At 32.9% G+C, this 16,316-nt stretch overlaps 3 protein-coding genes across 9 annotated transcripts; 1 reads left to right on the top strand and 2 right to left on the bottom strand.

Annotated features, from left to right (window-relative positions):
• Positions 1-186: 186 nt before the first annotated feature.
• Positions 187-16,286, top strand: LOC135803490 (trichoplein keratin filament-binding protein-like). 5 transcript variants are annotated; one of them, XM_065317125.1, is made up of 2 exons: positions 187-319; positions 13,925-16,286. In XM_065317125.1, the coding sequence occupies exon 2, from the start codon at positions 13,925-13,927 to the stop codon at positions 15,476-15,478; it is 1,554 nt and encodes a 517-aa protein (XP_065173197.1). In that variant the 5' UTR covers positions 187-319; the 3' UTR covers positions 15,479-16,286. The 5 variants fall into 5 exon arrangements, with proteins under 5 accessions (XP_065173197.1, XP_065173202.1, XP_065173200.1 ...); XM_065317130.1 differs by lacking the exon at positions 187-319 and adding an exon at positions 6,606-6,722; XM_065317128.1 differs by lacking the exon at positions 187-319 and adding an exon at positions 8,007-8,117.
• On the bottom strand, positions 454-8,010 carry sals (sarcomere length short). The gene is made up of 10 exons (XM_065317124.1): positions 7,681-8,010; positions 6,238-6,534; positions 4,972-5,264; positions 4,620-4,735; positions 3,174-3,354; positions 2,925-3,074; positions 2,823-2,861; positions 2,714-2,755; positions 1,955-2,656; positions 454-1,037 (listed from the first exon to the last, which is right to left on the bottom strand). The coding sequence occupies exons 2-10, from the start codon at positions 6,521-6,523 to the stop codon at positions 675-677; spliced, it is 2,172 nt and encodes a 723-aa protein (XP_065173196.1). The 5' UTR covers positions 6,524-6,534; positions 7,681-8,010; the 3' UTR covers positions 454-674.
• LOC135803493 (peptidoglycan-recognition protein LB-like) lies at positions 9,273-12,607 on the bottom strand. 3 transcript variants are annotated; one of them, XM_065317138.1, is made up of 3 exons: positions 12,451-12,607; positions 10,586-10,836; positions 9,273-9,740 (listed from the first exon to the last, which is right to left on the bottom strand). In XM_065317138.1, exons 1-3 carry the CDS (start codon positions 12,455-12,457, stop codon positions 9,363-9,365), a joined length of 636 nt encoding a protein of 211 aa, XP_065173210.1. In that variant the 5' UTR covers positions 12,458-12,607; the 3' UTR covers positions 9,273-9,362. The 3 variants fall into 3 exon arrangements, with proteins under 3 accessions (XP_065173210.1, XP_065173207.1, XP_065173209.1); XM_065317135.1 differs by lacking the exon at positions 12,451-12,607 and adding an exon at positions 10,948-11,138 and having other exon boundaries at positions 10,586-10,863; XM_065317137.1 differs by lacking the exon at positions 12,451-12,607 and adding an exon at positions 10,948-11,137.
• Positions 16,287-16,316: the final 30 nt, after the last annotated feature.

Here is a 16,316-nt window from a genome sequence, read left to right as displayed (position 1 = left end):
AACATAAGTCTTGTTTAATTTTTTTAGAAAAAAACAACAAAATACGTAATTAATACCATATTAAACTATTAAATATATTGAATTAAGTATTATTAAATTAAAATCAATAATAATATTTAGTAAATAATGTAATAAACAAATAAAATTTAGTAAAATGTTTTGATGTACATTGGGTTGCATTCATCAGGCGCAGTGACAGCTGTTATACCCAAATTTTTATTGGCGTTCAAATTATCTGACCGCAATCAATCCGCAGCGAATAAGTGATTCACAGTCCACTCACCGATAGTGTCAGCACCAAACGCCTGCAGAATAAAAGGTGAGTGATAAACCTCTTGACGACTTATTATCTACACTCCCACGGGTGTTTTCAATACGATTATTTTCGCTTTTATTTGGATGTAAACAAAACAGTGTGGTTATGTCGCAATAACCGTTGACAAACCGCAATAATATTGTTTATCCGTGTATTTTGTCAACATCTTACAAGTCTTGCATGTATTTTAATATAAAAAAGCACTACCTATACGAATATCATAAAAGTCATTAGAAACAGAAACGTAAAAGACGAAACACAACGTAAAGAGTAATAAGTGGAGAAACAAGTAACAACTGCGTAGTCATTTGACATTTGACAGATTTTATCTGCTTTGTCATTCGATTATTACAGATTCCTACCCCAATTCAGCAAGGACACTGTCCAAATCATTCTGTAATGTCGCAGTCATTTCTTTCTGTTGATTCAAATCATCCTGCAATCGCTCCGCGTTCGTTTTCAACATGAAATTGGTTTTCTTCAACGCGGAGAGACGATTCTCATGGCGTCGGGATCGTGCTACGACATTCTCTTTCTTTTTCTCGAGTGGCGCATCTTCTGGTTCGGATTGCGAACGTTCCGATTCCGATTCTGTATCGCTGGATTCCGTCTCGCTTTCGGTGGTTTCCTCTTCAGATTCGTCTTCCTCACGTTCTTCTTCGTCAGAGTCTTCTTCTTCATCACTTTCGGACTCTTTCATTAGGGCGGCCATCTTGTCAACCTAAATATAAACACGAAATTAAAATTAGTGTTGTTTATATGTAAAAAGTGTTTTTGTTTCGTTTTCGGAGGATATCTCGGGAAATAATGGTGGGGGGAAGTTAAATTTGTTATCAAATGAAAGGTAATTAGTTTGTTTATTAATTTTATAAATATTTATACGGTGTATTTGATTGTTTATTAGTGCAAATGACGTTTTTATTAGGAAATTTTGTTTAAATTGTTAAAATATTATTTTGGGGGTGGTTTAAGGGTGTTTTTGTATAGGTTTGATAAGGAATGATATTGCAGTTGATAAAGGGTGAGTTTAGGTGTAAGTTACCGTTTGAATTATGTTTTTATCTTAATTAGTTTGAACGTTATTAAGGATTGAAGTCAAAGTTACGAAAAATGGATAAAAATGCATTTTTGAAGTTTTCTTTGAATATCTTCTGAACTAATTATGACAGAAATGTTAATTTGGTATCATTTTAAACCTATTTTAATGTACTATCTAATAGACATATCACTAATAATTAATTTTAATTAATAGAGCTGTATTTTGGCATTTAAAACGAATTTTTAACCGAAAATATTGCATAAATCTCGAAAAATCATAGTTAAGGGTTGTTTTAAGGGTGAATTTAATGTTTCAAACAATATATCACTCTATTATCTTATAGATAAGATAATTATCTACAAACCACACTTTGAACCACTCCTCTATCCCTCTTCATTCAAAAGATATCGAGGTTCAAACCAAAAGTCTCCTTTAACAACCAAAGTAGACTTTTCACACAAAACCTGCAATATCCCCGCAACCAATCACACCACAAACCCCAACCTAGTCTCAAATTAAACCCAATTTAATACTCTACCAACCCTCACTACAATCCCCCCAAATTTTCACCCCCATCACAAAATAAAAAACCAACTTACCTCCTTTTGCAATTGCTTAAACCTCTTCTTCTCGTCCCTAATCGCCACCTGATGCTTCTTCATGATCTCCTTCAACGCAATCCGCTCCTTCTTCGCATTATCCACCTTATTCTTAAACCCTCTCAACTTATTCACCAACATCTTCAACTCCCTCGCCCCTCTCTTCGCCGCCTTCTCCTCCGTTTCCTCCGTCTCTTCATCATCATCCTCATCATCTCTATCACCATCATCGTCCATCATCTGACTCTCCCTTCTATCCGCCACCGAATACCTCTTCCCAGTCATGTACTCTTGCAGCCGTTTCTCCAAATCCGAATTCCTCCTCTTCATCTCCTCAAGGTCATACTTTGTGTTATCCAGCTCCTTGGCCGCTTGCGTCAACTTCTTCTCTAGCTCCTCATTACGTTTGCGTGCTTCCGCAGCCTCCGCTTTGAGAGTCACGATGAGTTTCTCATCGGGTTCACGTCGCTTATCGGCTTCCTGCTCGTTTTTGGCGATGGATTTGTTTTCATCCATATCTTTCTCCAAGTTTTGAATTCGGTATAATAAACGTTTGTTTTCGCGTATTTGTTGTTCCTTGTTACGCATTTCTATGGCTAGGAGTTGTTTGGTGCTTTGGAGGTCATCGCGCACTTTGTCGATGTCGTCCAGTTCATCATCGAGGTCGTCAAGGTCAGCCGCAAGGTCATCCGGGGTGAAATTCTGTTTAAATGTGTTTTTTGAGGTTATGGTGGTGATTTTAAGGTTATGTATACTTACAGGTGGAACTATACTGGCCATTGATGGATTGTTCTGTAAATTCTGTCAATTTTTTTTACATTTTAATGGATTTTTAATGGTTTATTTTATTTTTATTTTTTTAACTTACTGTTACTATGCTGGCCATTGATGGATTATTTTGAAGATTCTGTAGGTTTGAATTATGTTTGAATGTTTTTTGTTGGTTATGTTTTGTTTTGTGTGTACTTACAATGGGCATGCCGGCCATGGACGCCATGCTGACGGATTTTTGAATTTGTTCCTCGATGGTCATCTGGCGGCGGAACTTGCGGAGGCCTTCGAGGTTAGGTTTGCTGCGGTCGTTGGTCTTGACACTTTTCAGTTTGGTGCCTTGTTGGATCTATCAAAGAATTTTTTATTTTTTTGTATTTTTGATTTTTGTGGTTAAGTCATGTTACTTAAGTAATATGTACTTAAGTAATATTTACTTAATATTTACCTCTTTAAGTAGGACATTGTGTGCATTATCTTTTTCGCTCTCGTATAAGAACTGCCCTTTGGCTTTGGCTTTCGGTAGGAGTGGCTTGGAGCGATCGTTGATTTCGACATGTTTTAGTTTGGCGCCTGATTCGATGCCCTTGAGGAGTGCTGTCCAATCTGGACGTGTTTTTGGTCGTGATCTGAAATTTTTTTTAGTGGAAATTAAATTTGAGGGTTGTTTTAAGGGTGTTTTTGTGGAGATATGAGTAGGGATGATGTTGGAGTGTTTAGAGGGTGAGTTTAGGTGTAAATGGGAGTTGAATTGTGTTTTTATCTTTGATAGTTTAAAAGTTATTGAGGGTTAAAGTCAAGAGTCATTTTAGGTGGCTAAAGTGACTTAATACTTTAAGACTGAATATCTGACGAAGTATTTGTGATAAAGACATGAAATTTGCAATATTTTAAAAGCAGACTATTTGTTTATCTATGTTATAATTTCTGGTGTTTTTTGTTTTTGTTTAATTGTTGAAATGAGCGAATTTTGGATAAATTTAGTTAAAAACTATGAAAATATTTGTTATTTGGTTGTTTTTAAGGTTATGTTTTATGTTTTACTAAACGTTTTAAATATTATCATATAAATATAAAACATATTAGTAAGTTACACTTTAAATCAAGTCTCTATCATTATTACTTTAAAAGTTATTAACAATTAAAATAAAACTACATTTTACCCATCAAAATGACTTAAATACTTTAACTCTTAATATCTCAGAAACTAATAATGATAACTCAATGATTTTTGCATCAAATTATATCTTAATTAATAAAGTATTCAGTTAGATGCAATTGATAGTTTGGATCGTGTTTTTATCTTTGATAGTTTAAGAGTTATTGAGGGTTGAAGTAAAGAGTCATTTCAGATGGCCAAAGTGACTTAATACTTTAAGACTGAATATCTCACGAAGTATTTGTGGTATAGACATGAAATTAGCAACATATTAAAAGCAGACTATTTGTTTATCTATATTATAATTTTTGCTGTTTTTGTTATTATTTAATTGTTGAAATTAGCAATTTTGTTGATAAATTTAGTTAAAAACTATTAAAATATTTGTTTTTAAGCCGTTTTTAAGGTTATGTTTTATGTTTTACTATACTTTTTCAATATTATCGTATAATTATTAAATATATTAGTAAATGACAATTTACTTAAATCAAGTCTCTATCATTATTACTTTAAAAGTTATTAACAATTAAAATAAAAGTGCATTTTACCCATCAAAATGACTTAAATACTTTAACTCTAAGTATCTCCCACACCAATAATGATAACTCAATGCTTCTTGCATCAAATTATACCTTGATTAATAATCAATTCAATATATTATTTAAACATTTAAAACATTAATATTTCATTAGTATTCTTTCCTGTTTTTATACTCATGCAAAACTCACAACTCACTTCAATGCATCCAGCGACGCCTTCTGCTTCTCATTCAGTTTACTATCAACCTTGGGCATCGCCGGCGGTGGCGGCGGCATCGGCGGCATGGGTGGCGCCATTGGTGCGCCTCGCTTCTGCAAAAATCACCCCCAAATGACCTCTTAATCTATTCCACACACTCGAATGTAATCGCAATCGCCGCCGCACGCAAATCACTCATCGCTGCCCTGCCACTCCACTGCACTGCGGCGGCGCGTCTATTTGCGTTCGGCTCGGCCGGCGGCGTCGCCTTGATTGATTGCCAAGTTTACGGATGCACACGCAAATGCCCAATCAACACACCGCGTTTATGTTATTCTTTTAATATTACCTTTTCATCGTCGATGCGATCGCGTGTTTCCACCTTCTTGAGGACATTGCGATAGTCGGGTTGATCTTTCTTGGGCGGCGGCGGTAATTCCTTCATCTTTTCCACTTTGACGCTGTTTAGTTTCGGTATGACGATCTTGGTCTTGCTTTCTTCACGCGTGAGAGGTTTGGGTTCTTTGGTGCGGACTGATTTGAGCGCTGGTTTGATGAATTGTTTCGGCTCGGGTTCACTTGAATCGCCATTTTCGATTTTTTCGGTTTTGAGGGAGACTTTTCGTAGCGTGGGTATTGCAACTGGTAAAATTAAGAATAGATTGGTTTTTGAATTTTTGATTTTGGAGCAGTTGTTTGTGAGATATTTGATGTTAAAGTAAAGTGTAACTTTAGGGAGTTAAAGTGTATTTTTTAGTTTTTGTTGAATAACTTTGTTAATAATTGTAATAAAAATATGAATTAAAAAGTTATAGATAGAGGGATTTATCAGTAATGAGGTAGAGTATTTCCGTAAAATAATAAAAACTGAAGTAATTTTTGTTTAAAAATTTGTTTTACTCGTTTTTAAAAATGTTTAAAATGATTTTAATAGTATATTAATATTAAAATTAAAAATTTTATAGAGTAAATATGAAAATTGATAAGTTTAGGAATTGTTTATACTTTAGACGACGTTTTTATCACAAATAGTTTATGAGTTATTCATTGTTAAACTTAAATGATACTTTGATGACCTAAATAAACCAAATATAAAAACCTAATTATCTTAGTGACTAATTACGATAGGATTGTCATATTAGTATCAAATTAAAGTGCATTCAAGCAGCAAACCACAATATTAAAGTTTAATATGATTAAAATACAAAGTGTTGCAGTAAAACACTGAAAAACTAAAGTATTGCACCTATAAAACTGAATTACTTGTATGTTTAAACAACTTTAAAAGCATTTTAATGGCATTTAAAAGTTTTAAACAATTATTTTTATTAGTAGATATTATTAATTAATAATTAAAGAATATTTTACGATTTATACGATGTTTTTATCGCAAATACTTCAAAAGTTATTCATTCCCAAACAAAAAAATGCATAAGTGACTTAACTTAAGTCAAATTTAAAAAAAACCTAAATATCTCCGAAACTAATTGAAATAAAACAGTCAAATTAGTACCAAATTAAAGCTTATTAAACTGACAAACAACAATACTACATATAACTTTAATAAATATACAGGGTGTTTGTTAAAAATCAAATTTAAAAAAATTCAACTTACAATTTGCTCCGGTATCTTCATCATCATCATCATCTCGACCTCGTGTCTTTTGCTTCTGACTCGCCGCTGACTTCTTCGCCTCTTCTGGATCATTAATACAATCCCGCTTCTTCATGATCCCCCATGGCGTCTCCGTTTCTTTATTCGGCTCGGCCGCCTCTTTAATCCACGGCGGTTTATATCCTTTAACCGGTGCCTTCCCATCGCCATTATTTCCACCACCACCTACACCTCCGCCGCCACCGGCAGATGGTGTGGAGGCGGCTGCAATAACTTTCTTTGGCATAGTTTCTCAATCTGAAAGCATGGGATATTGAAAATATTTTTGTTTTTTTCCTCTGTGCGTCTGCCAAAAATTGCCAAACTGCATTAAATTGACTTCAACGATATATTTTTGTTTTTAAGCCGGAAATTTTTATTTAAAATTAGTTTTGAGCGTGTTTTTGTGGAGATATGATTAGGGATAATATTGGAGTGGATTAAGGGTGAGTTTAGGTGTAATAGGCAGTTTGAATTTTGTTTTTATCTTTGATAGTTTAAAAGTTATTGATGGTTGAAGTAAAGAGTCATTTGAGATGGCTAAAGTAACTTAATACTTTAAGACTGAATATCTCACGAAGTATTTGTGATAAAGACATGAAATAAGCAACATATTATAAGTTGACTATTAGTTTATCTACGTTATAATTTCTGATGTTTTTTGTTTATATTTAATTATTGAAATTAGCGAATTTTTGGTTAAATTTAGTTAAAAACTATGAAAATATTTCTTTTTAAGCCGTTTTTAAGGTTATGTTTTATGTTTTACTATTCTTTTTAAATATCATCATGTACATACTAAACATATCAGTAAATAACACTTTAAATCAACTCTCTATCATTATTACTTTAAAAGTTATTAACAATTAAAATAAAAGTACAGTTTACCCATCAAAATGACTTAAATACTTTAACTCTAAATATCTCAGAAACTAATGATGATAACTCAATCATTTCTACATCAAATTATAGCTTAATTAATAACCTATCCAATATATTATTTAAACATTTATAATATCATTATTTATTAACAATTTTTAACACTTATTGAAAATATTTTTCGCTTTTTTTTTCTGTACGCCTGCCAAAAATTGCCAAACTGCATGAAATATAATTTATCCCACAATGACATGCGGCCCAAAGCAATGTAGGCGTGAAAATAAGTTTAATGCGCATGATGATGATGATATTTCAATATATGTGCGTGTGAATGTATAAGTGTGGTTTGTAGAGCAAGGTCACGCCGCGCCCTCCGAAAATAGCATCGCATGAATGTGTGGATGTGAATATGAACCCCGAAGCGACTTAAGCGAGCAAATCACGACATGCGCAGTAAACTATTTACGCCATTTACGATTTATTCTCCTTTTATTGTTATTAATAAAATATTTGCTTTTCACGTACCTGTATGTGTCTGGTGTGGTAAATGTTTGTGTATTGTTTATGTTTTTGTTGTTTTTGTGGGTGTGGACACAGGCACTGCTATTTTTTGACAAGTCACATTTGCAAGAACAAGATGGCGGACAATACACAGGCACGGACACAGTTTTTCAATCGATTTTCGCGTTGATTTGTTGTTGATTTTGCTTTGAATGTTTTTCTATTTTTTGATTAAATTAAATTGATTTTTGTATTTGTTGAGAATGAAAATGGCGTGGCGATGCGTGAGTGGACGCCGACGGCGGGAATCTGATGAATCTTCGCTCGGATGGTCGCTTGATTCAGTTGTGGACGGCCTGCGCATCGCTTAGCTATTTCTCGGCGCGGCTATTTTGGTCGCGGCGTCGCGGCGCGGGTCACGCTCGACGGTGCGTGCGTCTCAATTATGACGTCATTAGTTTGTACGTTTTCCTTTTCTCACATTTTTAGATTTAACTTTATTTTTGTGTTTTTTTGGGTTGATTTTTGTATTTATTTTTGTTTTTTATGGATTTAAGTAGGATTTTGTTGCTGTTGTATTGTTTTGTTGTAACAAATAGAAAGAGGATTAAATTTAGGATATGATAAAGTTTTTTTGGTTCAAATTGGATGCTTGGTTTAGAAGTTATAGGAGTTTGAAGTTCCACCTCTAGAAGTTACTTAGGTTTAGGCTCGAAGTGTACTTAAAGTTTAAAGTTGAATATCTCTTAAACTAATTGTGATAATTTAATGAAACTTTGATTAAAGTATTCTTAGATTAGTCTACTATCATTAACATATTAGCTATTTTTTGTTATTCATTTTTAAATGTGCTTAATCGGTGATTTTATTAAAAAAAAAAATTTTTTTTGAGTAAAAAGTGAATTTTTAACTTTAAAGTCGAATATCTCCATAAATAATTAAGCAAATTAGTTCAAATTTTCACTAAAATGTTCATAATTTTTTATATTATTAGTAGTTTATCAAAAATTTTCTGTAATCACATCCGAAATATGTTTATTTTACGACTTTAATCAAAATATTTCGATAAATCTATACTTTTTATTCCAAAAGTGCAGTTTTTACTTTGATCTCAAATATCTCGTAAAATAATTGACTTAAGTCATTGAAACTTTTACTAAACTATTCTATTATTATCCTGCTATCATTATAATATTATATTACTTGTGTTATGATCTTTTAAATATGATTATTTTTGATAATAATTAACGATTTCATCAAAATTAAATATTTTTCATTCCGGATATGAATTTTTAACTTTAAAGTCGAATATCTCTATAAATAATTAAGCAAATTCATTCAAACTTTTACTAATATATTCAAAAATTATCCCACTATCAATAGCCTATAAGTTTTTTGTTATTATCAAATGGCTTTATTTTGAGATTTTAATCAAAATATGCCGGTAAATCTCCAGGTTTTTGCCTAAAAGTAAATATTTTACTTTAAAGTCAAATATCTCCTAAACTACTTAAGCTATCTCAACAAAATTTTCTCTAGTTTATAGATAATTTATCCCTCTTTCACATAACCTCAATATTTAAACATTCTACCAATTTTCAAAGGCATAAAATCAATTTTAAACAGTCGATAAAACATTTATCATAATAAATACACAGTATCTTAATTACATCCTTGCACAAAATATATTTATTGTTCTACTCCGTTCATGGTATTTCCGTAGTGGTTGTTGTTCTTTCTACATACCTCGGTGGCTTGGCCCCCCAATGCGGCCATGTTGTAATCTCGTCAAAGAAAGCATCACCCGGACATTCCGTGTCTCTCACTTGTCTGTGTCCATACATTTCATACTCTGCACTAATATAACCCTCATTGACGCCAAACTCAATTAAATCATGCGCGGGGCCTGTCATTTCCGGTGGTGGAATGTCCTGTGTCCAATCACCGATGAAGCAGATGCCGATGCTTACGTTATTGTAGCTTGGGGCATGCGCGCCGCAATTGGACCAGCCGCGACCCGTGTAGATGCGACCATCGCCACCAATTGCGAAGTTATAGCCTATGTCGTCCCAGTTATTAGTATCCTGTTGATAACGGAAGAAAAAGTATTAAATTTGGGAGAGAATTGTTTTTGTTTGGTTGAATTTAGTTGAGTAGTTTAGAAGATATGCGGGTTTGAAATGTAGGTTTCAGAAGTGACTTAAAAGTTTACTTAAATGTTTGAAGTGCGATATCACGTAAACTAATTGAGATAATTTGATCAAATTTTTACTAAATTATAGAAAATATATTTCTTTATCTATTGCATAATAAATATTTTATTTATATTTATTATTTATAGGCTTAAAGTTGATAAATTGTTTGTTTATTATTAAATTTAATTAATTGAGCATAACTTTTGCAATAATAATGATAGAAACTGATTTTTTTACTAAAATATACCTAAATAACTTAGTCATCACTTTGTTTAATAATTTTGTTTAATATATACAAGGTGTTTACTGAAACTTAAATTAAAACTTAATTTATCACAAAAATATTGTTTGTATTAATGTGAATAGTTTACTTTTTCATTGATAACGTTTAAATTAATTGTGATAATGTAAAAATAACTGTTGCGTTATATTACTGATAAAATTCCGAATAACAGGAACTTTAGTTGATTACTCTATCGCTTTTCAATCAAAAGTTATTGACCTACAAAGTCAAAGCAAAATTTAATGCATTACCTCTTTCAAAGTGACTTAACTAATTAAAACTTAAATATCTCTTGAGTAAATAAACATAGCGACTTGAAACTTTCACTAAAACATCACTAAATAATCCGACTATTAACACCAATCTATAAATTAACAATATCTATACAGGGTGTTGCGTAAAATCAAAATAACTAAAAAAATATTTTTCAAAAATTGAAAAAAAAACTTACTTGATGCATGATTTGCATACTTTGCATCGCCGCCACACACTTCTCGGGGGTGTCACACGCCTCCGGAATATACGAATGATGTATAATCACGTACGGCACCGGATGACTCATCTTCGACGTATTCTTCGGCGGTCTAGCACCCCAATCATCCCGCGATACAATTTCTAACCTCTTCTCCACTTCGCTTCTCTTCGGGGCGTGGCCTGATGCATGATGGGCGTGTTCCTTACCATACGCCGGGCTGCTATTAGCTGGCATCATAAGAAACACAAACAAGACTTAGCACACAAAGCAACACACGAAAAATTAATAAAATTATTAATTTTCTTCAAAGTGACTTAAGTTAAGTAAGCATGACTTACCACCAGCTGCGCCGATTGCCAGTATCATGAATATTTGTAAACTTTTATCCATTTTTTAAATTTATTTTTATTTTTTTAATTTATTTAATGAGTATTGCGCACGTTTATTCCGCTCGACGTCCAACGCGCAACTCTTGATTACGCAGCGATAATGAACTTGCTGCGGGTGACAACTCGCCGCCAAGGGAGGGGGTGCGCCGGCTGTGTGAAATACCGCGCATAAATAGCTAACGTTGACGCGCGTGCGTGCTATCAATCAATTTAGTTAATAAATTAATTTGTTCTACATTTTTATTGCGCGCGATAACGAATTGCTTATCGTTTTGATTTATTTTTTGTGGATATCTCGGGGAATACTTGAGATATCAAGCTGGAGTTTTCATATAATTATAGTACAGTTATTAGACTATCAGCTGAATACATAAAAATAGTTGTTATCATTTTATTTCATCGTGTAATCACGGTTTGAAGTAAAAAAAGCAAAAAATGATTTTTTTTGTGAAATTTTTACTTTGACATTGAATATCTCCGGTTGTATTTGTGATATTTTATTGAACTTAGTCTTAATTTGTAGATAATTTATTTATGTATCATATTTGTTTTTTTTTTATTGAGGTTTGACAACAAATGAGTCATACTTCTGTGTATTGACAACTGCGCAGCTGCGACTTTGACATCGAATAATTCCTAAACTAATGGACCGAATTTATCATACCATGCGTCAAATTAAAGTTTATTTAATACTCTTTCAATGGTATTTGTTAAACTTTTTGGTAACCTTCAAATATTTACGGGTACCAACGTCGAAATTTTTTTATCGGTAATTTTGCAATAAAAAATTTAAATAAAATTTGAATAGTAATTATTAAAGTCGTTAGTTGTGCGCCAATGCGTGACGCAGTGACAAGTGATGTTATGTTATTTTATGTTTATAGTTATTTTGCAACAATTTCTGTCGCACGTTTGAATGGATTCTGCTTTTGTTGCGTTTGTTTGTGTTCTTTGGCAATTTACATGTTTTTTCAACGTGATGGTGATTGTCAATGTAATTTAGATTAATTGCGAATAGCATGTTGGGTCATTAACTACACGGTCATAATATTTAAAGTGGTTTAACAATAAATTTCATGTAAAAAACACGAAAAATTGAAAAATTTTAATGAAAATTTAACAAAAAGTCCTTAAAAATCTAGGATATTATTATTCTAGGATAATAATATTTAGGTATAATATAAAGAGATGTATAACGATTATTTTTGTTTTTGTTTGAATAAAATCTAATAATTTGTTTATGAATTATTTGACTTTAAAGTTTATAAACAAATTAATCAGAAAAAGTGTCATAAACTTTAATCAACAATAATTCTTAAGATAAAATAGTTACTAACAAGATCTTTCTGCCAAGTCATAGTATAACTCATCAACTATCAATTCCACTAATTTGTTTATTCATAATTATACTGAGTGTTGCATAAAATTGAAAAAACAAAAATATTTACTTACAAATCATTACGACACAATTACCAACTCCCAAGAAATCACACAAAAAACTAACTTTTAAGAACTCTGCGTGATGCACACACCTGCCTATTATCTCGAGTGATACCTCGCAATGCGCGGTGATCTTATATTACTCAGTTTTAATCACTTTGCACGTAATTAATTCAATTAGTTATTCAAACGGAACCGGTTGTGATTCGGTTTCGTACACATTTTACACACTACACTGCACGAAATGTGTGCAAAGTGACGCAACGAGGTGTAAATCCCACCACGGACGCATCGGTTATTCACATTCGAAAATATCGCCAAGAAATATGCCGTGAATGCTGTAATATAAGTCATTTTGTGTGGTTTTTCGTATTTGTTTATTTGTTTTTGGCATGTTGCACGAAAAGCGCTTTAAACATGATTTGTTGCTATTCTAGGAAGGTGTAATTTTGGTAGTTGTCAGAGGGAAAGTTTCTGGTGATAGTGCAGTTTATTTGGAGAAGATTAAGTGATTAGTTTTTGAGTTATATGAGTTTGAGGTGTGAGTAATTAGTGAATTTTGTTTACGGAGGTAACTGCGGAGTGTTGGGAGTTAAGTGAAGTTTAATTAACAATAACTCGGTGGGTAATTGTGTTAAGGTGATGGGATTTTTTTTAGATGATAGAGGTGTTTATTGGTTATGCAATACAATAATTTTATATTTAATATTGTATAGGGTGTTGCAAAAAAATTAATTTTAAGGAAATATTTCGTGTTTTTTGATTATTTTTATAAAAAGTTAAGTATTTGTTATTAAAAATGTTTATAACAAATTGATATTATGCAGAACAGTAATGGAGAAGTATATGAAAAGAATGGTGTTTAAATTTTTAAGATATCATTATTCGTTGATGAGTTACAAGTGTTTAAAGTTTGTTATAATTTTTAGGGATTGGAAAATATTTGTATTTCCTCATTTTGAATTTTAAACACTGATAACGTTTATAATTATTAATATATTTAAATTCTGTTTTTACCAAGTTATTTATTGGTTTATTAACTTTATATTTGCTAAATTTTATTTATATATTCCACAGGGTGTTGCAATAAATTCAGTTTTACTAAAAATTTAATACTTTTTGCATTAGTTTATAAAATATTGATTATTTGTTATTAAATATTATAGCAATAAATTAACATTTTACACAATATTAACCAAGAAATACACGGATAAAACTGTTTTTAAATTTTAGTGATATCTTTATTTATTGCTGAGTTATCAGTGTCTAAAGTTTAAAACCAATAAAAATTAAAACATTTTTAACAACTGAACTTTAAACAGCAATAACTTTAACAATAATATATATATTTAAATTATCTTTTTATCAAATTATTCACTAGTTAATAAACTATCACCATACCAAATTTCAACCTCATATCACACATAGTGTTGCAATAAAATCGAAAAATACAAAATTTTATTTTATTTTATACTTATCATTACAGATGGCGTACTACGCAGGCATGGTTAACCTAGCAAACCGCCCCTACCGCCAGCGCCGTGACCTCGAACTAGACAACGCCCGGCGTCGCGACAAAGAAAACGCGCGCCTTGACGCCGCCGCCGCCCAAACCCGCTACTACGAACGCTGCGAGAAACAAAACGCCAAATTCGAACAATTCACCTCACCACGCTACTACGAAGAAAACAACAAACTCCACACCGAACTCCGCATAAAAAAAGAAAAAGCCGAAAAACTCGAAACACGCCGCGAGAAACTACGCAAACTCTTCATGGAAGAAGACCAAACCTTCTCCCTAGAAGACATGATGTCAAAATGCACACCACGCTCATGGGAAGACCCCGAATCCACAAAACATAACCACAAAATCGACCAAGTACCAATCGAACTCCTCAAACAAGTAAACAACGACATAAAACACTCCGAAGAGAAACAACGTCGCCATCGGGCAGAATCAGCACTATACGATCAATGGAAACGCGACAGCGCATGCGTACGCGACGCAGAACGCCGCTGTAACCTCGACAAGGTCAAAATGTCATGGCTTGATCAACAGATACAGAAACGCATGCAGAAGGAACAAGAAGAGGAAGAAACACGTCAATATATTGCACAAACAAAACAAGCGATTGAAGAACAACGAAAAGAAGAAGAAGAATTCAAAAAAGAAGCGGAAATTAAGAGGGATAACCTTCGGCGTGACCTTGAGAAGCAAATGGATGAAATACTACGCAGGGAAGAAGAATCTAATAAATTGAGGTTAGAAGAAGAAGCTGTGAGGTTAAAAGGAGCAGAATTACAACTCCTCGAAGATAAATGGGAGGAGGATGAGCGCAGGCGCAGAAGTGAAGACGTCGCATTGGCTAATCAACGCTTTCACAAACGTAAACTTGAATTAAAAGCACAGAATGTGTTAAAATCTTTAGAAGAAGAAAAGTTGTTTATAAAACGTCTTCAAGATGCGGAGTTATGTGAAAAGATACACAATCAACATAAGAGGTTAGAAATTCAATCCTCGATGAATGAATTCTTGGGTTTGGTTAATGATTTGAAGGATTTGGAAGGTAAGAGGATGAAGCATATGCAGTTTACGTTTGATTCGGAAGCGCCCAAGGTGTTTCAGCAGTTTGATCAGGCGTGGAAGAAGGAGGAGGAGTTGAGGAAGGGGTTGGTTAAAGGGATTTTGAAGGATTTGAAGCAGCAGATTGAGGATAATCTGGAGAAGTCTAGGGATGAGCAGAGGGTGTTGTTGAAGGAAAGGGAGGAGATGTTGGAGAGGATGAATAGGCAGAAGGAGGAGATTAATGAGGTTAAGGTGTGGGAGGAGAGGAAGAAGCTGGAGTATAGGAGGTGTTTGGATCAGCAGGTGCAGTGGAAGAAGGTGAGGGAGAAGGAGTTGAAGGAGATTGAAAGGGAGAAGCGGGAGGTGGAGTTTGAGAAGTTGAGGTGTGAGGAGATGAGGTTGAAGGAGGAGATTATGAGGATGCAGAGGGGACAACCTGTGGCTACGCATGGGAGGAGACGCTTTTTTTATTAAGGTGTTTGGTTGGGTTTAATTTTTGTTTTGTAAGGTGAAAATGTAAAAAAATAGTTTTTTGCTTGTAACTTGTAAAGTTTTGAGTTTTTTGGATGTTTTGGTGGTTATTCTCTTAATTGAGGTTATAACAAGTGTAAGGAATGAAAAATTTTGAAAATCGTTAGAGCCGTTCTGGAGTTATAGATGGCGTAACATACTATTTGTTATATTGATCATAGTTAAGTATACTTAGTGACGAATTGAGGTTATAGGAAGAGATTATGAGGATTTAGAATGGAGAACCAAACGCTTTGTTTATTAACTTGTTAAAATAACCTGTAAAATTGTCAAAATATTCAAAAATAACCTTAAAAATTTGTTTGTGGATGTTTTTGACGTTATATTAATGATTTTCATTGATTTAAAGGAGGAAATTGAAGATAATTGGATAAAGTTTAGGAATTGAACAGAAATTGAGCAATGATAAGCTGATATTCTCAAAATATCATCAAAAATTAACCTAAAATTAGTTTTTTCTTTGTAACTTCTAAAGTTTTGAGTGTTTTTCATGTTTTAATGATTATTCTCCTAATTGAGGTTTTAACAAGTTCAGAAAATTAAAAAAATTGAAAATCGTTAGAGCCGTTCTCGAGTTATAGATGGCGTAACATACAACTTGTTATATTAATCATAGTTAAGTATACTTAGTGATGAATTGAAGTTACAGGAAGAGATAAGGATGCAACATGACCAATTTATGGCAACATAACCTCTAATTTTGTTTTCTATGCTCTGACAACATCAAAATATCACAAAAATAACCTTAAAATCGGTTTTTCTTCCATAACTTCTCCATTTT

Source organism: Atheta coriaria, unplaced genomic scaffold (assembly GCF_025399875.1).
Source record: "Atheta coriaria isolate IRGN ID8LTWV9N9 unplaced genomic scaffold, Caltech_Dcor_3.1 hic_scaffold_2_pilon, whole genome shotgun sequence".
NCBI lineage: Eukaryota > Metazoa > Arthropoda > Insecta > Coleoptera > Staphylinidae > Dalotia > Dalotia coriaria.
The sequence above is the reverse complement of the archived record's forward strand: the minus strand, read 5'-3'. Positions and strand labels throughout refer to the sequence as shown.

Coding starts and splice junctions, on each gene's coding strand:
- LOC135803493 (XM_065317135.1), bottom strand. CDS start 10,999: ATGGATAAAAGTTTACAAATATTCATGATACTGGCAATCGGCGCAGCT. Junction 10,864..10,947: donor GGCAATCGGCGCAGCTGGTG/GTAAGTCATGCT, acceptor TTGTGTGCTAAG/TCTTGTTTGTGTTTCTTATG. Junction 9,741..10,585: donor GTATGCAAATCATGCATCAA/GTAAGTTTTTTT, acceptor CGTTATCAACAG/GATACTAATAACTGGGACGA.
- LOC135803490 (XM_065317125.1), top strand. CDS start 13,925: ATGGCGTACTACGCAGGCATGGTTAACCTAGCAAACCGCCCCTACCGC.
- sals (XM_065317124.1), bottom strand. CDS start 6,523: ATGCCAAAGAAAGTTATTGCAGCCGCCTCCACACCATCTGCCGGTGGC. Junction 3,075..3,173: donor ACAATGTCCTACTTAAAGAG/GTAAATATTAAG, acceptor ATTCTTTGATAG/ATCCAACAAGGCACCAAACT. Junction 2,756..2,822: donor CAATGGCCAGCATAGTAACA/GTAAGTTAAAAA, acceptor AAAAATTGACAG/AATTTACAGAACAATCCATC.